Genomic DNA, 21,781 nt, shown 5'->3' on the forward strand with positions numbered 1-21,781 from the left:
AATGTCAGAAGTGGGATTTGAACCCACGCCCTCTCACGAGGACCAGAACTTGAGTCTGGCGCCTTAGACCACTCGGCTACCCTGACTATTGATTTAAACCTAACTTACATTGCATACAATCACTAATTAATAATAATACTGTTAAGAACACAGATCAACATCATCCTTAGCAATAATTGGACTAAGTTCAGATTGAGTGAAGAGGTAGTAAGATACTGTAAAAAAGGTCTAAAGCTTCATACAGCAATCCACTAGAACCAAATAACATACTAAAAAGATGCAACACAGATTCTGACACCATTACACAACACCCTTTTTTTTTTACTATCCACGTATTACCATTTCGTAGAACCTTCTAATCTCTCTTCTTGTTCTTCAACGGGCCCAATGGGATCTTGCTCAACACCTTCTCGTCCAACACTGCGTACTGCTTCTTGATCTCGATCATTGCCTTCTCACCTAATGGGTCGACTTTGTCTTCATACTTGTCGTAGACAAGAGGCACCGTGAAGAGCAGCACAAGAGCTGTTGCGGCAGATAAAAAGATTTAGAACGTCAGGAGGGTCTAGTGAAATAAGAAAAGAAAATATCCACAAGGGTGTGGAAGATTAAGCATTACCTATGTATGCCAATGTCAAGAAATTGAACCATCCTCCCAAGATTGATAGAACCCACAAGCCAGCAATAGCCTATTCAATCCAATGTTTACATTTTGGTCAAAGATCAGAATGAACACATGAACCACACAAACAGTTTCTACTAAGCAGCAGATTTGAGCTTACAGAGATGAACTTCTTGAGATCCCTTCCAGATGCAATCTCACGAAGAGAAGAGAACCCACGGTTGATCTCTATCCTGAGCCCAGACGCAAGCTGAAGAACAGGCTCTTCAGGGATATGAACTTCAGGAATCTTCGGTGGAGACCTAACAGAGAATCAACCGTCAACAATTAAGGAGTGAGTTACATTGAGCTGACACGCGTGCAAAGACAGCAACTTACTTGTGAATGAACATGGTGGCATTAGACCAGAGAAACAGAACTGCAAGAACAACAATCATCACATGGCAAAGCAAAGTGAGGACGTGATACTCCATCAACTCAAACAGAACCCACGCAGCTGTAGCACCACCGAGAACACCACCAGACATCTTCTTGTCCTTCCACATGAATATATCAGCAGCTGCACAGGAAAGCATGGAACTTTATACACAAAACTACAACTTTAAGCAAACCCAGATCCAGATTCGAATTCATATACAAGTCTGAGATAAAACGTACGTTTTCCACCACCGAGAACTTTGTGAACGGGCTTCTCCCTTCCGAACAAGCGGTAAACTTTCGATTTCATTGAAGACGGTTTCTCCTTCTTCTCCTTCTTCTTGTCGTCCTCGTCGTCTGAGGATGAAGATGACGACGACGAATCGCCGCCACCGTGGTGGATCTTCTCCGATATCTTGTCCATCAACGATTCCCTCTCCACAATCTCCACCGCAGGCTCCGAAGCCGTCACGGGTTCTTCGTGTTTGTGATCCTCCGTCATCTTCTCCGATTTCGATTTCACGCAGATCTGTAACTTTACGATTTAATTGAACGACACAGAACAAAGTAGTTTAGCTTTTAAGAGTATTTTGAACTCAAATCTCATCCGTTGATGTAGTGATTAAAATCTGAGCCGTTGGTTGGTTCGGTTCCGAAGCAAACACGTTCGTTACTCAACTAGGGCGAAGCGCATGCATTGGGGACAAAATAAATAAAGCCGAAAGAGATGGGAACACAAACATTTCAATAGGGAACCGACATGTGACGCCGTCAGAATTAACGGCCACCGTCGTCGAGAGACGTTCACGTGGCGGAGGCTTAAGCTCAGACGTTGAATGATCGAATCCTTGATTACATTCATTACACGTGGAGAAACATTCAGCCATTCGTACATGAGTCACGTTCTTTAATGACAAAACTTTACCATATTATTATACTCCCTCTGTTTCGTATCGTAAATAGTTTTAGGAAAATGTTTTTGTTTCAAAATATAAGTAGTTTTCGTAGTTCTAGGTAACTTTTACATTTATCGAATACAGTGTGACCAATCAAATTAAATAGACTTATTTTTTATTGGTTAAATTATATCTAACCTATTTATTATAAAATACTTTTTAAAAACATAATAATTTTTTTAATCTTCGTGTTTTTAGCCAAAACTACTTATATTATAAAACGGAAGGAGTATAAAATTGTTTTATATTGATGTACTTATAGTAGTAACTAATTAAATATATGGTAAGCAGTACTTTTATATTCCGACTAGATTAAGACCCCCGCAAACATTATATATATAAACTAGGTTAAGATCCGCGCCTTGAATATTTAAAATTATTCAATATATAAATTATTTTAAATTATTATATATTTTTTACATTTTATGAAATAATAAATATATATTGAATAATTAAAAATTTAGTAACTATTACGTATATAATTAAATTGGTACAAATACTTAAATAATTATTAATCCAGACAAACATTTTTCTATTTTATATGTTATAAAATTAAGTTTAAATGATATTAACATAGATATATAATACATTTTTAATATTGTTATCTGTTAAAAAATATTTTATACTCATATTATTTTTGATTGTTTGTATTTCTTTATAACACAAATTTTAAATCAATGATAAAAATAAAAATTTGTAGGATGTTTAATAGTTTTAGTAATTTATAATTTTAAAAACATTCAATGCAAAGTTTAATGTTTAAAACCTAAATATTAAGTTGTCAATAATTGTTCAAAATGTTTATCAAAAAATTTCAAAGCAAATTCGAAATTAAAATACTTATGTATTTTATATGGTATATAATTTATTTTTAAAAAATATTAATATACATATATATATATAATATTTATTAAATGAGACTGACTATTTATGTAATTTCGTAATCATTTGTATCTAGTTATAACATATATTTTAAACCATGTATCACAAAAATTTCAATGTGAGATTTTTAACAACTTTAGTCAATACATTTTTAAAATTCAAAATATAACATATACGAAAAAAAATCTAAATTTTTATTATATAGTTAATGTGGTTGTTTAATTTATTTTAAAATGAATTAAAATGATAGAGAATATACAGATTTTTATCAAATCTTTATTATTCAAAATCATTAATTGTCATATATATTTTAGCCACATTAGGTAATTCCGTGATTTTTATTTAAGGAAACAATGAAGAACATTTATGATTAATTTATGGTTAGTCTAATAAAAAGCTTATTATAGATTTATATGGACCAACATATTTTTTTTAAGGATTCTAAGAATGATTTTGGTGATGACATGTGGCTACAAAAATATTTTGTAATGCTTCTCTTTTAATATATAGGAGATTATTTTATGTATTATATGTTCTTACATATTATGAAATAATAAATATATATTGAATAATTAAAAGTCAGTAACTATTACATATATAATTAAATTGGTGCGAACGTATAAATCAATTTTATTAATCCAAACACTTTTTAAAAAAATTTGATAGGATATGTAATTAAATTTAAATGATATTAACATAAATAGTACATTTTTAATATTAATGTCTATTAAATGATGATTTCTACTCATATGTTTTTTTTATCATGTGTATCTTTAATAGCAAAAACTTTAAATTACTAATAACAAAATTTTCATTGTGGGATTAATAATTTTAGTAATTTATAATTTTAAAAAATTTATCAATGTTAGTTCAAAACTTTTATCAAAAAAATTTATTCAAAGTAAATTTTGAAATTGAAATATTTATTTATTCAATATGGTTTATAGTTTAATTTAGAATGATATATATACATATATATTTTAAATCTTAATGATTAATTAAATTAGATTTTTATTTATATGATTTTGTAATCATTTGTATTTTGTCATAACAAAAAAATTTAAACCATGGATCGCAAAATTTGAATGTGAGACTTTTAACAGTTTTAGTAATTTGTAGTCGTTTTTTAAAATTCAAAATATAACATATATAGAAAAATCTAAATTTTTATAATATGGTTATTGTGATTTTTTTAAATTATTTTAATAGTTTAAAATTAAAAAAAAAATTGATAGAAGGTACATTATTTTTTTATCAGATCTTTATTATTCAAAATCATTAATTGTCATATATACTTTAGCCACATTAGGCAATTCCGTAATCTTTATTTAAAGAAATAATAAATGACATTAATAATGAATTTATGGTTAGTTTAATAAAAATTTTATAATATAATTAGATGGACCAACATATTTCTATAATAATTCTAAAAATCATCATAGTGATGACACGTGGGTACAAAAAGAATTCGTAATGTTTCACGGCGATTAACAAAATTACAATATTTAAACAGGTAATTAGTACATGTCGTAAGAAGAGGGCCCAACAGAGCACAAATGACTTCACCAATATTCAAGTCCAGTACCAGTTTTCATATGGACCCAATTCTAAATGGTTATTGATCCCAGAACATGCTCATAATAAACCAAAATAACAAGTAAACCGCAAATGCATACCGGAATATGCTCAAACCGAATAACCTTTTTTAATAGATTTGAGGAGACTTGAGAAAACAAAACTTACCTTGCACATGGAAGATGAAGTGAAAGAAGTAGAAGCGCCATTTTTCTTGATCCTCATGAGTTCAAGAAGTTGTACGAGTGACTTCTTCTTTAGTTTTTCTTTTATTAACAGAAAGCAAAAATACTTATAAATTAGAATATAAACGCTAAATCTTAAATAAAATAACAACAGAATCAAATGATACAACATCAAGAAGAGAAAGGTTATATAAAAAAGCAATACATTTGACCACGAAAATTAGGTTCTGAGACTTGAGCCAAATGTATTTTTCTTTTCCTTTTTGTCAAGAGGAGCAAGACGAGCTTATACCACATCGTGATGAAGCCTCTTATTTTGTACCGGACGATTTTACCCTTACTAAAATACATACCATAGTCGTACGGATAAACTGAGTACGTCTGGTTCAATTTGTTTCCCTCGGCCTTTTGGCCCTTTTCATTGCTTTAATCTCCATTCGTATTCTCTCCATAGCCAAAAACTGAATTAATAGTCTAGATTTGATTTCCATCAATGAGTGAAAAAATAAAGGAATGATGCATTCTTCACTAACCCAAACAAAATTGCAACGGTTGAGTTTGGTTCACCGAATAAAACCGGTTGGGTACGTATTGAGGATAAAAGGGTCATTTGCAACATAGGCCAATAGATTCAAAGAACATATTTTTGGAATATCCGTTGAATCGTGCCATCACACACACATCAAATACACTTGTAACGCGTTGAGCTAAGTTAAAGCCTATAAATAAGCCCATTAAATTTTTAATTAGGCCCATCTAAAACGACGGCATTTCACTCGAGAAACCCCTTTACTCTTTTAGCACAGCTTCTCTCACTCTCTCTCTCTTTGGTAAGTTAACAATGTTGCTCCGTCGTGCAACCGCACTACCCAAAACCCTACAAAACCTCCGGCTATTCTCTCCGGCGGCGACCTCCGCTTTAGCCCTCGACCACACCCTAGAAATCCAACTAGAGTACCTCCCTGGATTCCCGCGGCCCGATGCGAAGCACGCGGAGACGATCTTAGCCGTTCCTCGGTCCGACTCCGGCAAGAACATATCGGCGAAAGAGCGTAAAGCGGGTCGAGTTCCTTCGATCATATTCGAACAGGAGGATGGTCAGCACGGAGGGAACAAGAGGCTTGTCTCGGTTCAGACGAATCAGATCAGGAAGCTGGTGACTCATCTGGGTTACTCCTTCTTCCTCTCTAGGCTCTTCGATGTTGAGGTTCGGTCTGAGATTGGTTCCGATGAGGTCATTGAGAAAGTCAGGGCCTTGCCCAGATCGGTAAAGTCTCCTCCTTTTTTCACTCTAACATTGATGAATCATGAGTTTAGATGAATGTATGTGTTAAAGTTATGTAAAGATGTCTGCTTTGGAAATGTTTATTCAGATTCATTTGCATTCTGGAACTGATGCTCCGCTGAATGTGACGTTTATAAGAGCTCCTCCTGGTACTCTGTTGAAAGTTGATATACCTCTTGTGTTCATAGGAGATGATGTTTCTCCGGGGTTGAAGAAAGGTATAAGGGATTGACTGGATTTAGAAAATATAGTTCTTTTGTTTTGATTTACCAAGAGAGACGATTTTCTTGTTCTGGAATCACTTACACTATGAGTTTCTGGCTAGCAACCAACAGATAAAATGAGAAATGTGACAAAAGATTTGGAAGAGAAGTAAAGTAGTCCTATGTATCCTTTCTTGTCTGTGTATGCTTACTCGGTGTATGGGGAGTAAGCTGTTTAGTGATCATATATGTGGTTTTTGACTGGTGGTTTCTGAGGAGCAATCCTGCACAGTAGAGTAGGTATTCTTAAATTAGGATCAATACAATAGTTTTGTTAAGTAGTTAGGACGCACATTATAATTGACTTGATTGGAGTTCAGTGAGCTAAGCTTTGGCGATGACAAGTAATCATCACTTCAAATGACAATATGTTTGATGGTATAAAATGACATTTAGCTTCGGTTAGTGGCTTGTATCTCAGATTCTCAGTATAGTTACCCTTTTCTGGGATCTTTAAGTTTCATCGCTTATAAGTTTCTAATCAATTTTGTAGATTGCAGCATCTAGTTTCTTGTTAGATTTTCAATATTGATCATGATTTTCTTGATTTTTCTGCAGGAGCATCTCTGAATACTATCAAAAGAACGGTGAAGTTTTTATGTCCCGCAGAGATCGTACCTCCATATATAGAAGTAGATCTCAGCCTACTGGACGTTGGACAAAAGCTAGTAGCTGGAGACCTCAAGGTTCATCCGGCGCTAAAGCTAATAAGACCCAAAGACGAACCAATTGTTAAGATCGCCGGGGGACGTGTCAGTGACCAGCAAAAGGACCAGCAAAAGAAGGATCAGCCAAAGAAAGAGCAATCAAAGAAATAAACCGGTGGCGAGTCATATTAACCACCGATGCAAACCAAATGTTGCTCATTCTTGTCTTTCCCAAACGTTGATGAAAAATTTATGGATCAATCTTCTTAGAGCTCGAGATCCTTTAGGATGAAGGGTTGTTTGTGTGTTATTAGTGTTGCCGGAGAGCTATTGATTCCGGGGGAATAATATGTCTTTTGATTCTATAATGCATTTTTTTTCATGGATCAATCCTTAATAAGATTTAACAGATTTCTTGAAAATTTTGGTCATCATCATCGGAACTGCAACTGATGCTAGTAGATTTGTTGTAACAATCTCAATACTCAGATCCATACTCTCTATTTCTCCAAATTCAGTATAAGCTTCCATGGAGCTTTGTCAATTGTTAATTAACAAAAATGAATGTTCTCATCTACCAGAGTTGGTAATAAAAGAGGAACTTGTCTTTAGTCATACAAAGCCAAGAAAGAAGGTGAGATGTGTCCACGTAGGGTAAAAGAAAAGTAGTTGTTGAGCAATACAAGAATCCAAGAACTTTCTTCAACCAATCAGGGCACAATTTTCCGTTAAATTTGATTCGATTCGTTATTCATTTTGATTCGATCAGAAAAATCTGGATATATGTAAGTCTTCGAATCAAAACAAATACTAAAAATCAATATCGTTAAAAATAAAACAAATCAAAAAATTAGATATCCGTGAAGTACAAAACTTTTGGTATTTATTTTTCTAGATTTACTTGTATTGAACAAAGTGGATGAAGGATCCCTAAATATCCATAAAAATATTCGAAAATATCCATAAATTTTTCGGATATCCATATTTTTCAAAATTAAAGCAAATCAGAAAATTAGATATCCATGAAGTACGAAACAAATCATAAATACTAAATAACTAACTTGAGACCGACACCTTGGACGAGATGAACATTATATATAAATTATTTTTACATATTATATATTCTTTTATATATTATTAAATAATAAATATATTGAATAAATAAAATATCATTAACTATCGTGCATAATTAAATTGATACGAACACATATATAAATTTTATTAATACATACATACAAACACTTTTTCTATTTTATATGGTATATAATTAAATTTAATGATATTAACATAGATATATAGTATATTTTTGGTATTGATATCTATAACTAACTTGAGACCGACACCTTGGGCGAGATGAACATTATATATAAATTATTTTTACATATTATATATTCTTTTATATATTATTAAATAATAAATATATTGAATAAATAAAATATCATTAACTATCGTACATAATTAAATTGATACGAACACATATATAAATTTTATTAATACATACAAACACTTTTTCTATTTTATATGGTATATAATTAAATTTAATGATATTAACATAGATATATAGTATATTTTTGGTATTGATATCTATTAAATAATGTTTCCTACTCCTATTATTTTTGATCATTTGTATATTCTTATAACAAAAACCTTAAGTCACTAATAACAAATATTTTATTGTCGGATGTTTAATAGTTTTAGTAATTTTTAATGTTTTGAAAAATTCAATGCAAAGTTTGAAATTTAAATATTAAGTTGTCAAAATTTGTTCAAAACATTTATCAAAGAAAAATTGTTCAAAGAAAATTTTGAAATTAAAATATTTATGTATTTATATGGTATACATATATATATTTATATATGGTTTTAATCTTAATATTTATTAATTGAGATTTCTTACTTATATGATTTTTCTAATCGTTTGTATCTTACCATAAAATACAATTTAACATAGGGTTCAAGAAATTTTCAAATTTTAGTAATTCATAGTCATTTTAAGAAATTCAAAATATACGGAAAATTTTAAATTTTTATTATATGGTTAATGTGGTTGTTTAGTTTATTTAATAAGTTATTTTTTTAAATGATAGAAGGTATACTAATTTTTATTAAATCTTTATTATTCAAAATCATTAGTTTTTATATATATTTTAGCCACATTAGTTAATTTCGTAATTTTTATTTAAGGAAAGAATGAAAAACATTAATAATTAATTTATGGTTAGTTTAATAACAAAAAAATCTATACTACTATTTGAGAAGTGAATTTGCTTATTTGTCCCACTCTCAATAATTTTAAACTTAGTCATATTTTATTTTCAGTTATGAATCTTACTAAATAATTTTAATAATTTAGCTGATAATTTATTATTATCTTCAGAATATTAATTTGGTTTAGTAATATTTACCAATTCAAATAATATATCTCAATTATCCTAATATTGTTTAAAAAAAGAATTTGCTTATTTGTCACGTTTTCCATAATTTTACACTTAGTCACATTTTATGCTCAATTATTAATCTTAATAAATAATTTTATTGATCTAGATGGCAATTTATCATCATATTCAGAATATTAATTTGGTTTATTAATATTTACCAATTCAAATAATATATCTCAATTATCCTAATATTATATATATGTTTATATTATATTTGGTTTAGTAATATTAAACCGGCTATATTTTAATATATACATCAAATAAGACAAAACAAAATTACAAATTACGGTTAAATATTAAAATTTTAATATTTAGTTAATCACTCTAATATTTTTTGAATTAATAATATATCCATTTTCAATTTTTTTTGTAGAAAATTTTAAGCCCGCAAGTGAAGACAAAACACCTAGTTTATCATTTATTTAGATGGATCAATCTATTTTTCTAAGATTCGAAAAATCATTATACTAACGATACTAATTCAAATGTTATAATGCTTCTCTTTTAATATATAAAAAATACAGTAGTATTCGATCCCTACACACCATCGTCATCGTAAACTATTCCCAACACACTTTCATCCAACGAATCTAACTGCCCGAACAGTCTCTCAACACAATATTGACAATATATAGTACAATAAACAGAAAAGATATCGTGTAGATATGTAATCGAATAAAAGATTATTTATTTTAATAAACAGAAAAGTATCGTGTAGATATGTAATCGAATAAAAGATTATTTATTTTATTATTAATAAAGTGATATGAGTCTATGTATTACTATTAATTGATGTCAAAAAAAAAATACTATTAATTAAAATTTCCATAATTTTTATTCCGATTAAAGAAATTAAACCTTACATTTATTCTCCATAATGTTTATTCCGGTTAAAAAAACCCTTACATGTTTTTGTAACACAAGAAACCTTACATTTATTTAATATATTTATCACATTTTCTTCAAAAAATTATCGTTTTAACAATTATATTTACAGCGACAGTTAAGATTATGTCCGGGAATTTTAGGATCATCCAAACAATGTCCAACGCCATTGTAAAGCGCGTAGCAATCTTGAATGCAAAAGGATATTATACATGTCTGTTCTTTGTTAATGGTTATTTGACATAGCTTTCCCTCAGTTCTTTCAACCATTAAAAACGCTACAAAAAAAGCAAGACATCAACAGAAAAGTTATATATATACATATGCAAATATTTTTGCATGATTAATTGAAAATGGCAAAATGAAAATACCTAAAATTATAATCACCAGTACAAGAAAATAAGAACATGATAACTTCGCCATGATCAATATTCTTTGTTTGATATTTTTCTTTTCAATGACTGGTGTAATAATGATTATATGTCTATATATATACTGGTTATAAGGTATGTGGTGTTATTTCTTGTTAAATTTTTATCACATAAAGGAGAAATATTTTCTTAAATGGAAAATACAATAAATAGAACATTATAAATTAGATAAGATTTTATTCAAAATAGACTTTTGACTAATGATAAAATCATTATCTAATTAAATGAAAACCTAACAAATCATAAATAGATATGTGGAATCAAAATTTTGTAGGTGTTATAAAGAATTTGAATGGAAAGCAGAAAAGAGGAAAAAATTAAGAAAAATTATCAACCCAACATAATTTAAGGGTATTTTTAGTGGTATTACCTCAAGGAGTAATCTACCCACTAAATATATATATAATATTGAAAAAGTAAGAATAGACATTTAATTTGTGACAATGGTTTCTTCTGGAACGTGCTATCGACCAAAAGTTGATAAACTTTTTTACACATGTCCATCAATGAATGAAAGGGAAATTTCGTGTTTACCACTTTCATGGTACCACTTTTCATCTTTACCACCACTAAAAAACTATTTTCAAAAATATCTTATTCATTAATTGGCAAAAGACTCTTATACCTTTGTTATTTATATATTGATATTAGGAGTTTTCAAGGCTCCTAAGACAAATGTAGTATAAATGATTGTCGAACCAATTCCAAGGGATTTCAAGCACTGAGAATGCAAATACTTACTTAATCTAAGTGCAACCGATGATTTTAAAGGTTTTCTAAACTAATGATTATACTAATGCAGTTTCAGAATAGTAAAAACGGTAAATGAGTTGACTTTCTTAACTAAGGAAATGAGAACTCATGGGCATAAGCATTAGACCTTGGGTGATCAAGTTTCGAACTAAGGATGGCAAAAGAACAATCAAACTATCAACTTTAAGCTTAGACACGATTCTAAACAAACTCTATGTCTAGATGAATGTTCATTTACTAACACATTTCAAACAACAAATGTCTTCGGTTGAATAATGTGGAAGCAATCATTACTAACAGGTCTAAGGCTATCTTAGCATTTCTAACAACAAATGTCTTTGGCAAAATATGCTAAAAGCTTAGAAGAGTTGTTTCAAGCATTTCATCGAACACCTTTTGGGTGGGAAATGCCTAAAGATCAACTTTTGAGAAGCTAACTCAGAAGATGCATTATGATTACTCTACTAGCAAGGTTTTGGAAGGATCTACTCTAAAACATCCTAGCTCTAACCTAATCACCCTTAATCTTCCTAACCCATGAATTCAAATGGTGATTACTCACTACTCTTCATGATTCCTCTTAAACTCATTTTGGATTTCAGATTAATCATACAGAGGGATACAACAACGAATTGGAAACACAGAATTGCAATAACTAGATGAACAAAGATGATTCAAGAGATGAACTTTTCAAAGGTTTTTTCTTAGAACCAAAGATAATCTGTCTGGTGGCTGCCAAGAGTACTTAAAACATAGGTTTTCAGAAGTAAAAACGTGCATAATAAAATGACCAAAAGGCCCTTGAGTAGAAATGAATTCGAGTAATCAGACGTCGCGCAGCGACCTCCAGTAGTCGCTCCGAGAGGTCGCTCCAGACTTCGGGAGCGACCTGGAGGGGTCGCTCTGGGTCGCTCTTCGCGAGCGACCTCGCTGCGTCGCTCCGGTCAAGTCGCTCCGGGTGATGGAGACGCGAGCGACCTCGCTGCGTCGCTCCGGTCAAGTCGCTCTGAAAGGGTGTCACAGCGACTTCACGGTGTCGCTCCGGTGAGGTCGGTCCCATGCACTGCTCGTCCAATGATCACCTTTTTCGCCTCTTTTGAGCTCCAAATGCACCCAAATGTCTCCAAGAACTCCATGTGGTACTCCAATACCTGATAAGGACTCATGTATGCAAAATGCAACCTAAACATGGCTAAATCCTAGTCTATTTGATCAAAATGCACATGGGTGAATGGATAAGACAATGAAAATATGCAAGATATCAACTCCCCCAAACTTGTTCTTTTACTTGTCCACAAGTGAACTTTCTAGAACTCATAGGGAGAGAGGTTTGAAGGTGGGAGCTCATAGCCAAAAGAAACACAACTAGCACTCGATTCAACATCTAATCTAACATGAGCACACTCTCTTATTACACTCTAGCTTCTCTAGGCTTATCTCAACTCTTTTTGCCCTTATACTCATCATCAAGCATCCACACATTCAAATCAACCAACTCTCACATTCATTAAGCATAAAACATCAAGTGAATTCTTGCAAATGGTCAATTGGTCCAAATCATTTGGTTGAGTAAGAGAAGGCTTTTATTCAAGTGGGTCAAGAGGTTCGAAATCCATGATCTTTTAAAGTGGTTTACTCTCGAAACGAGTAGCTTGACATTGCACATAATATATCTAAGAAAGGGACCAACTCATGCATACAATGCTCAATCTCCATTGTTCTACCCTTTTCTCAAATATACAAGTTACACAATCACTTCATAATGTCGAACCCAACTCCCATCTCTCACCAAAAGATCCCAAGAACACTTTGCACATAAAACTCTTTTTCTTTGAAATCTATAAAGGATTTTCTTAACTTCTAAACAAATCTTAGCTCTAAACAACTTTGCTAGCCCCTTTTTTTTTTTTTAATTATTTTTTTCTTCTTTCTTTTTCTCTTTTTTTTCTATTTTTTTTTTTTGTTTTTGTTTGGGGGCTAAAACTTTTCACAAATCGAGCTAGAAGTTTCTCTACTTATCCCATAAAGACCAGTTAATTAAACACAAGAGTTCACTCTTTTCCTTCAACTTTCTCATACTCCCAAATCGAACTTCACAACACTCACCCCCATCCTATGGCTAGACAATAATGTGCCTAATCTAGCAAGAATGAAGATCAAGCATTGTCGTTCCCGATACTCTCAACATTATGTGCATGTAAGACTTTCCGAAAAAGGCCTCACTCATCAATCAATGAAGGCTTAAACAGAGGAAGGGATTTTGGGGAGAGGTCTACCACTAGAGGTTGTCAAAAAGATTGGCATAAAGGATGTGACAACTCAAGTGTGTATATCCATGATTCAGTACACAAGGGACCATGAGCAAGATGCATTAAGTTCGTTCAGTTCAAATAAGGTTGTAGTTGGCTTTAAAGACTGAGTTTCAGCAATCAACAAGTTTCAGGAAGAGTTTTCAAGGCTCGAAGCATACAAGTCCTTTTGAGAGGTGCATAAGCTACTCAGGTGCAAAGTAGTGTTCTTTACAAGGCATTTAAAATCATTGCTCCCAATGCAAGTGAATGCAACCTATATGCTCTAGACTCTCCTAGAAATGCAAATGATGCAAACTAAATGATTTTTATTTTTTTTTTATATGCAAATAGATATGCAATGCATGACTCAATGAAACAACATCAAAGCAAACATGATCAAATACTTGGTACCTCCCCCAAACTTAAATGACACAGTCTCTGTGTTGTCAAGGAGAGGGAGATACCCCAAAAAGAGAAAACTAATATGCAAAAACGAAATGGTATATACAGGGGAAAGTAGAGAAATACCTTCAAGGATAGTAAGTGGGGGCAGATGCCCCAGCATCATCGTCGTCCGGTGGAAACTTGGCGTAGTAACCCCCATGTCCTGAGTTGTAGTCTCCATACCATTGTTGGCTCTGAACTTCTTCAATCTCAGCTTCACTTTCTGAAGAGGCTAGGGATGGAGACTTGTTTCCAGAGGCGGAAGGCTGAGTGGGTGGGTTCCTCTGTTGTCGCTGGAGCTGTCTATCAGTGAGTGGGAAACCAAGATCAGTGGGGTGAGGTGGGGGCTGGGGGACTGATGTGTTCGTGAAGGCGAAGTCCGCTGAGCTACATCCAGCTATTCCTCCTCTGGTCAAGACATCGGCCACTTTCTTCATGAACTTGGCTGAAGTCTTTGTTTGCTTCTTCACCGTCTTGCTCAGTGCCTTGCACTTGTCCTTCAGCTTTTCGATCGTTCTGTCTTGTGCCTTGTTCCATCGCTGAAGTCGGCTAATGTGGTCATGAGCATCACGAAGTGCACCAGGGGGAAGGACTCCATCATGCGGCTTGAAGTAGTAGCGTGGAGGTCCGTAGATGGGTACAGATTCTTCCCTAGGAGGTTCTGTGAAGTCGTGTCTCATCGGAACACTCCTTTTCCTTGGTGCAGCAATGGGACCGAGAGACCCGTGTTCTCCAAGAAAGTCGTGTCGCATCTGTCTGGTGGCTGCCAAGAGTACTTAAAACATAGGTTTTCAGAAGTAAAAACGTGCATAATAAAATGACCAAAAGGCCCTTGAGTAGAAATGAATTCGAGTAATCAGACGTCGCGCAGCGACCTCCAGTAGTCGCTCCGAGAGGTCGCTCCAGGCTTCGGGAGCGACCTGGAGGGGTCGCTGCGAGACGTCGCTCTGGGTCGCTCTTCGCGAGCGATCTCGCTGCGTCGCTCCGGTCACGTCGCTCCGAGTGATGGAGACGCGAGCGACCTCGCTGCGTCGCTCCGGTCAAGTCGCTCCGGGTGATGGAGATGCGAGTGACCTCGCTGCGTCGCTCCGGTCAAGTCGCTCTGAAAGGGTGTCACAGCGACTTCACGGTGTCGCTCCGGTGAGGTCGCTCCCATGCACTGCTCGTCCAATGATCACCTTTTTCACCTCTTTTGAGCTCCAAATGCACCCAAATGTCTCCAAGAACTCCATGTGGTACTCCAATACCTGATAAGGACTCATGTATGCAAAATGCAACCTAAACATGGCTAAATCATAGTCTATTTGATCAAAATGCACATGGGTGAATGGATAAGACAATGAAAATATGCAAGATATCATATATATAATAAATCATTATTTAAATAAATAAATAAAAAATTATGTATTCAAATTATCCTTTTTGAAATTTGAACTTTTTTATAATTTTCTTTATTTTTTCTTTATTTTTTTTTTAATTTCTTTTTGAAAATTAAAAATTATGTTTAAAACTATTTAAAAAATATATATATATTTTTTAAGTATTTATTTATATATTTATTAGAATCTTAAATTTCATATTCCAAAAACTCTACCCCACCCTTCAACTCTAAACTATAAGTCTTGATTAATTAACTCTACGGATATATGTGTGTTTTACCCTTAAACATGAAAAGTGATACTATGAATGTGATATTTGTGACAATTTTCCATGAATGATTAGTTGTTAAAAAAGAAAAGAAAAGAAAATTATATAATCAAAAGTGAATATTCTGTTAATTTTTGAGAAACAAGTTCGTTTGCCACAACTTGGAGATGTCAATTATGGACTTTGACTGCGGGCCTGGCCAGTAAAGAACTGTCGCGGGACGGTATTGGGACGAGGTTTTCTAGGTCCGTAAATTTGCGGGACTGGGCCTTTTGCGGGATGGGCCGAAACATGTCATGCGGGATTACATGGACCCGCATTTTTTTCATTTCTTATTTTACCTGAAAAAAACGAGAGAGAGAGTGAGAAGAAAGCGATTCTTGTGACTTTCCCCCATAAAACATAAGGAGTTCCGACGATGATGATTCGAGCTCCGGTGATGATGATTCGAGATCCGGCGATGACAACTCCAACTCCAGCGATGACGATTCGAGCTCTGGTGGTGTTTTGATTTGGTTTTCTCTTTTTTTTACACACAACTATGAATTGCTTTATTACAGTGTGAGATTTCTTGTTTAAGTTGATTGGTTTTGTTTTCAGTACGGTGAAATTGTGTTTTTATTAAATTAAATTTGGCTACACTGATGTTGTTTAGGAGAAAAGTTAGTTGTATATCATGTCACTTGTATAATTTGACAAAGTGATTCATGATTTATTTTTGAAATCCAAAGAATTACAAAGAGAGATAGTTTGATGAAAACATACAACACTTGAGCCAAATTATTACAAAGACAACAACTCAATCAGATTCAAACTTAATAAAATCTTATGTTGATAACAAAAAAAGCTTTTAACTCAAGAACGCAAGCACAAACAGAGCTTTATGACATTAATTTTGATAAGGCTTTAGTGAAGCTTAATGAACTCTCTTCAACTTTTTTATACAACTCTTTCACTTGAATATTCATGAAGGAAACTGTAGTAGGCGGTTTGAGAAGGAGGCATCCTGCGGGATGACCCGCGAAGGCCTATATGTTTTGTGGTACGGGTTTGGGCCGGCATTCTGAGGACCACAGTCCGTGCGGGACAGGCCCGCTGTGACCCGATCGATGACTAACCCGCCGCGGTATAGGATGGGACGGGATGGGTAAACCTGTTTGACATCTCTACCACCACTAAAGATGTTCTAAGTGTGAGAACTGCATCTTAATTGCTAGTAGGACTCAATTTTCATTGAAACGCGGATGAAGTTTCTTTTTAAAAACTATTGTTGGGGAATTTTAGTAGTGTCTACTTTGTTAAAAGAAAATGTTTTTTTTTTTAGTATTGCGTACAGTTAGGATGCAACTCGATTACAGTTTGTTTTGGAATTGAATGATATGGAATGGTTGATTCCATTAATTCTACAGATTTTTTATCATTTAATATGAATGGAATTGAATGGTCATTTTACTAATTCCAAAAATAATTGAATAAAATACAAAGAAAACTATTTCATAACAGGAGCATCTCTGAATACAATCAAAAGAACGGTAAAGTTCCTATGTCCGGCAGAGATCATCCCTCCATATATAGAAGTAGATCTCAGCCTACTGGACGTTGGACAAAAGCTAGTAGCTGGAGACCTCAAGGTTCATCCGGCGCTAAAGCTAATAAAATCCAAAGACAAACCAATTGTTAAGATCGTTGTAGGACGTGTCAGTGACCACCAAAAGGACCAGCAAAAGAAGGACCAACCAAAGAAAGAGCAATCAAATAAATAAACCGGTGGCTGAGTCATTTTTTTTTCCTTTAATGAAGTATTATAAATAAACATCTGACCAAAAAATCGGGAATCAGATACGGTTACAAGCTTATTTTGAACAAAAGCATCAAAGTCAATCTATTACAAGCCTAGTTTCGCCCACCCACTAAATCCCACTAGTTTGTTTTTCGAAATTCTTCAATATCGGTCTCCGTTCTCAACCATCAACGTGACCCTCGAGAATGTGAGGTTCTCCTCGTTGCCTTGGATGCCGGAAATTCTCTTGACGCCTCCGGAGTAGCTAGTTCCCGATGATCTCCACAAGCTTATAACTTTCTCTGTCACTGAAGCTCAAGACGGCCATAGGGGAGAATTCAGATACTTACCAAAGCCTTGTGATTGCCACCAAGCATGGCTTGTATGTAACTCCACACGACGCTTTGAACCTCATCCCAAATTGAGCAAGCGCTCGCCATTGCCGCCTAAAACACCTGCAAAAAAGCGGACTGGAACCACCGCCACTCCCATACTAACCAGTTGCAATAAAACTTATAGGGAATATCAGGAAACGCCACCACTAGAGCTCCTTGAACTAAAGTGGTCCTCGGAAGCGCTCTAGACCAAATGGAGACACCGAGGTGTGAATGACTCCCGAGCACAGCCTCGCCAAATGTTACCCTTGAGAACCAAGAGCAAAGACCCTAATGTGAAAAGTCCTCTCTGATGCCATTGGAGAGAAAACAACGATGAAGCCTCGCGACAAATCCGAGCAATGTCATGATCAAAGCAAGGAGATAGCTAGCACGCGATCCGTGACGAAGATAACCGAGGTGAAGTGGCCGAACGAGCTGTCCACAAGAAGCCATAGACGACGACTTGCTACAAACAACACAATCATTTACACGAGCTGGATTGAACAGAGCACCAACACCTCCTGCGTACGTCTGCTCAGGACCCGTCTCCGATCTAAAGGAGCAACGTAGTTCACAAGGCGAAGAGACGATAGGACTGAGACACACCGACGCCGGAGAGTCCCAAGAAACTAACTCCCGTCACCGAAAGTCTCATCTTTTGGAAGCCCACAGAAGGTGGAACTCCAAGACAAGACCCACCTTAACCTTCATCAATGACGGCGCTTCCGGGGAGATCGAAAGTAAAACCGATCTACACCGCAGAGCCCTAAAAGCTGACCACCCGCCAAACTAACCGCTCCAGAACCTCACCGTGATACCACCAGTAGCAGAGACGACACCGGGTCTGAGAGGCCTCGCGCGCGACTTCTTATCCGAGCAAAACCCTACTGCAGAACCACAAGTATATCGGCAAGGAAGGAGGAGAGTCGACGGACAGCAAAGAGAAAAGAGGAGCAAGGGAGAAGGAGCCCTCCGGCGGCCGCACGCGGACGAACGTGCCAGAAGCGGAGCAGATAACGTCTGTGGTCGAGAGAGTTTAGAGGGAGATGATAGAGGAGAAAGAATTTCTCATGATTTTTAACCGGTGGCGAGTCATATTAACCGGTGCAAACCAAATGTTGCTCATGATTGTTTTTCCCAAACGTTAATGAAAATTTTATGGATTAATCTTCTTAGAACTCGAGATCCTTTAGGATGAAGGTTTTTTGTGTGTGTTATTAGTGTTGGTGGAGAGCTATACATTCTGGTGGAATATTCTGTCTTTTGATTCTACAATGCATTTTTTCATGGAACCATCCTTGATAAGATTAACATAAAGTAGAATAAGAAAAAAAATATATAAAATACCAAAGAAAAATCGGGTTTTTTAGAGATCCACGTAACGCCTTGTGCCATCCGACCACGGACGCTTGGTTAAAAAAAATGATTGTAGTAAATAATTAAATTTCATTCCGGATGGTAATCTAATTTTCATAAATCTTATAGATCACTGATTTTATAATTCTTAATCCAATGGCAGATAGCAATATCACCTAGTGTTTCATCAACATAAATATTGGAAATATAGTATATTAAATAGAAAAGATATCGTGTAGATATGTATTCAAATAAAATATTATTAATTTAATTATTATTGTGAATCTCATCATGAAGAAAAATAGCAAATATTAATTAAAATTTCCATAATGTTTATTCCGATTAAAGAAACCTCACATTTTTTCAAAAAAAAAAAAAAAAAAAAAGAAACCTTACATTTATTTAATATATTTATCGCATATTTTCAAAAAGTCATCCCTTTAACAATTATATTTACAGCGACAATTAAGATTAGATCCGGGAACTTCAGGATCGTCCGTCCACACAATGTGCAACAGCATTGTAAAGCGCGTAGCAGTCTTGAACGCACAAGGAGTGTATGCATGTTTGTTTTTTTTTTTTTTTTTTTTGATTAACCAGGTGTTGACTTTGTGGTCCACCACCTAGGCCCAGCGCCAGCCTTTGCCTGTACCTTTTTACGGGTCCTGGACACGCCTCCCCCTCCCCGCGAGTCGAACAGCCGACCTCCCCTCCCTAAGGAGGTAGTACCACTAGACTACGAGGTCGCCAGCCTTTGCCTGTACCTTTTTACGGGTCCTGGACACGCCTCCCCCTCCCCGCGAGTCGAACAGCCGACCTCCCCTCCCTAAGGAGGTAGTACCACTAGACTACGAGGTCCTGGGTCAAATTTCACAAATTTTTCCCTCAGCTCTTTTAACCATTAAACACGCTACAAAAAAAAAAGCCAAGGCATCGACAAAAAAATGTATATATATTTATTTGTTTATTTATATAAGCTAATATTTTTGCATGTTTAATTGGAAATGACAAAATGAAATTACCTGAAAATATAATCGTGAATACAAGAAAGTAAGAACATGATAACTTCCCCATGATCAATGTTCTCTGTTTGATATTTTTCTTTTCAATACCTGTGGTGTAGTAATGATTGTATGTCTATATATGTCTATCTATATATGTCTATATATAGTGGTGTAAAGTATGAGGTGTTCTTTTTTCTCTGTTAACTTTTTATCACATAAAAGGAGGAATATTTTCTTAAATGGAAAATACAATAAGTGGAACATCATAAATTAGATCACATTTTGTTTAAAATAGACTTTTGACTAATGAAGAAATCTTAACTAATTAAATGAAAAGCTAACTAGTCATAAATAGAGATGTGAGATCAAAATTTTATGGGTGTTGTTAGGGGTAGACACTTTACCCGATATCCGAAGCCGCACCCAAACCCGATCCGAAAAATCCGAATCGAAATCTGAACCGAAGTAGCAAAATATCCGAACGGGTATTGAATTAGGAGATATTGGATATCCGAACCCGAACGGGTAATATCTGAACCCGAATAGATATCCGAAGATAACCGAACATATGTATAATTAACCATATATTTCTAGTTTACATCTCTCATTTTATAAAAAATATTTATATTGATACCACACATACTTTAAGTTCATATGATATACATAGAATTACGGAGAAAATGATTTGCTACTCACTTAAAATGTATGTCAAACTTTTTATTTCAAGAATTAACAAAAAGTTACAACCAAAATTTAAAAACAATAACCAAATTAATATCTTTTTTAGTTTCGAAATGTTATGTCCAAATCCATTAAGAATTCAATCTATTAAAAATAAAAAATAGTTAAGTGAAAGTTATATTTTTAAATACAAGAAATTTTAGAAATGAAAAATTAATTTTTTTTTTCAAAATCTAAATATCCGAATCCGGTCCGAATTAACCGAACCAAAACTAAAAATACCCGAAATACAGAAATATCCGAACGGGTTTTATACCTCTATACCGAAATATCCGATCCGAACTCGAACGGGTATCCGAACGCCCACCCCTAGGTGTTGTGTTACATAGAGTTTGAATGGAGACCAAGAAAAAATGGAGGAGACACTTGAGTGTGAAAACTGTAATTTAATCGCGGATGAAGTTTTTTTATTTATGAATGTAATATTTACAAGGGAAAATTGAGAAAAAAAGTCACTTTCAACTTTTGTTTGTCAAAATAGGACTTTTGATATTTTTGGTCATTTTGGACAGGTTTTACCCTTCTGTAATGGAAAAAATAGTAAACTAAGTTTTAAAAATATAAAAAAATATGTAGATCATTGGAAACATTAGTATGACTATTTATATGTTTACCACTTGTTGACCAATGTGGGAAAAAATTTCAAGACAAAAGGGTTGTCCGCCTTGGTCGAGAAGGCTTCGCATGCATATAGATTCTCTGAATTTCAGGAACGTTTCACCGAAATTGTTGAAATGTGTCATGCGCTTGAAAGATATCTACATGAGGCTGATGTGAGAAAATGAGCTCGTTCTATCTTCCC

General features: G+C 34.3%; 3 protein-coding genes, 1 long non-coding RNA gene and 1 other non-coding gene across 5 annotated transcripts; 1 reads left to right on the plus strand and 4 right to left on the minus strand.

The window, feature by feature from the left end:
• Window positions 1-2: 2 nt before the first annotated feature.
• On the minus strand, window positions 3-86 carry TRNAL-CAA. Its single transcript has one exon. It is a non-coding gene; the product is annotated as a tRNA-Leu (tRNA).
• A 60-nt stretch (window positions 87-146) lies between these two features.
• Window positions 147-1,678, minus strand: LOC106361273 (reticulon-like protein B1). The gene is made up of 5 exons (XM_013801000.3): window positions 1,280-1,678; window positions 1,001-1,181; window positions 783-924; window positions 620-689; window positions 147-525 (listed from the first exon to the last, which is right to left on the minus strand). The coding sequence occupies exons 1-5, from the start codon at window positions 1,539-1,541 to the stop codon at window positions 356-358; spliced, it is 825 nt and encodes a 274-aa protein (XP_013656454.2). The 5' UTR covers window positions 1,542-1,678; the 3' UTR covers window positions 147-355.
• Window positions 1,679-5,408: 3,730 nt separating this feature from the next.
• On the plus strand, window positions 5,409-7,222 carry LOC125583990 (50S ribosomal protein L25-like). Its single transcript, XM_048751683.1, has 3 exons — window positions 5,409-5,904; window positions 6,011-6,140; window positions 6,744-7,222. Exons 1-3 carry the CDS (start codon window positions 5,479-5,481, stop codon window positions 7,001-7,003), a joined length of 816 nt encoding a protein of 271 aa, XP_048607640.1. The 5' UTR covers window positions 5,409-5,478; the 3' UTR covers window positions 7,004-7,222.
• A 2,861-nt stretch (window positions 7,223-10,083) lies between these two features.
• LOC125583992 (defensin-like protein 159) lies at window positions 10,084-10,977 on the minus strand. Its single transcript, XM_048751685.1, has 2 exons — window positions 10,527-10,977; window positions 10,084-10,433 (listed from the first exon to the last, which is right to left on the minus strand). The coding sequence occupies exons 1-2, from the start codon at window positions 10,576-10,578 to the stop codon at window positions 10,249-10,251; spliced, it is 237 nt and encodes a 78-aa protein (XP_048607642.1). The 5' UTR covers window positions 10,579-10,977; the 3' UTR covers window positions 10,084-10,248.
• A 6,474-nt stretch (window positions 10,978-17,451) lies between these two features.
• Window positions 17,452-20,760, minus strand: LOC125583993. Its single transcript, XR_007321009.1, has 2 exons — window positions 20,257-20,760; window positions 17,452-20,144 (listed from the first exon to the last, which is right to left on the minus strand). It is a non-coding gene; the product is annotated as an uncharacterized LOC125583993 (long non-coding RNA).
• Window positions 20,761-21,781: the final 1,021 nt, after the last annotated feature.

The sequence above is a fragment of the Brassica napus genome, chromosome C3, assembly GCF_020379485.1.
Source record: "Brassica napus cultivar Da-Ae chromosome C3, Da-Ae, whole genome shotgun sequence".
In the NCBI taxonomy this organism is placed as follows: domain Eukaryota; kingdom Viridiplantae; phylum Streptophyta; class Magnoliopsida; order Brassicales; family Brassicaceae; genus Brassica; species Brassica napus.

Coding starts and splice junctions, on each gene's coding strand:
- LOC106361273 (XM_013801000.3), bottom strand. CDS start 1,541: ATGACGGAGGATCACAAACACGAAGAACCCGTGACGGCTTCGGAGCCT. Junction 1,182..1,279: donor AGTTCTCGGTGGTGGAAAAC/GTACGTTTTATC, acceptor TTTCCTGTGCAG/CTGCTGATATATTCATGTGG. Junction 526..619: donor CTTGACATTGGCATACATAG/GTAATGCTTAAT, acceptor CTGCCGCAACAG/CTCTTGTGCTGCTCTTCACG.
- LOC125583990 (XM_048751683.1), top strand. CDS start 5,479: ATGTTGCTCCGTCGTGCAACCGCACTACCCAAAACCCTACAAAACCTC. Junction 5,905..6,010: donor TCAGGGCCTTGCCCAGATCG/GTAAAGTCTCCT, acceptor ATGTTTATTCAG/ATTCATTTGCATTCTGGAAC. Junction 6,141..6,743: donor TTCTCCGGGGTTGAAGAAAG/GTATAAGGGATT, acceptor ATTTTTCTGCAG/GAGCATCTCTGAATACTATC.
- LOC125583992 (XM_048751685.1), bottom strand. CDS start 10,578: ATGGCGAAGTTATCATGTTCTTATTTTCTTGTACTGGTGATTATAATT. Junction 10,434..10,526: donor ACTGGTGATTATAATTTTAG/GTATTTTCATTT, acceptor CTTTTTTTGTAG/CGTTTTTAATGGTTGAAAGA.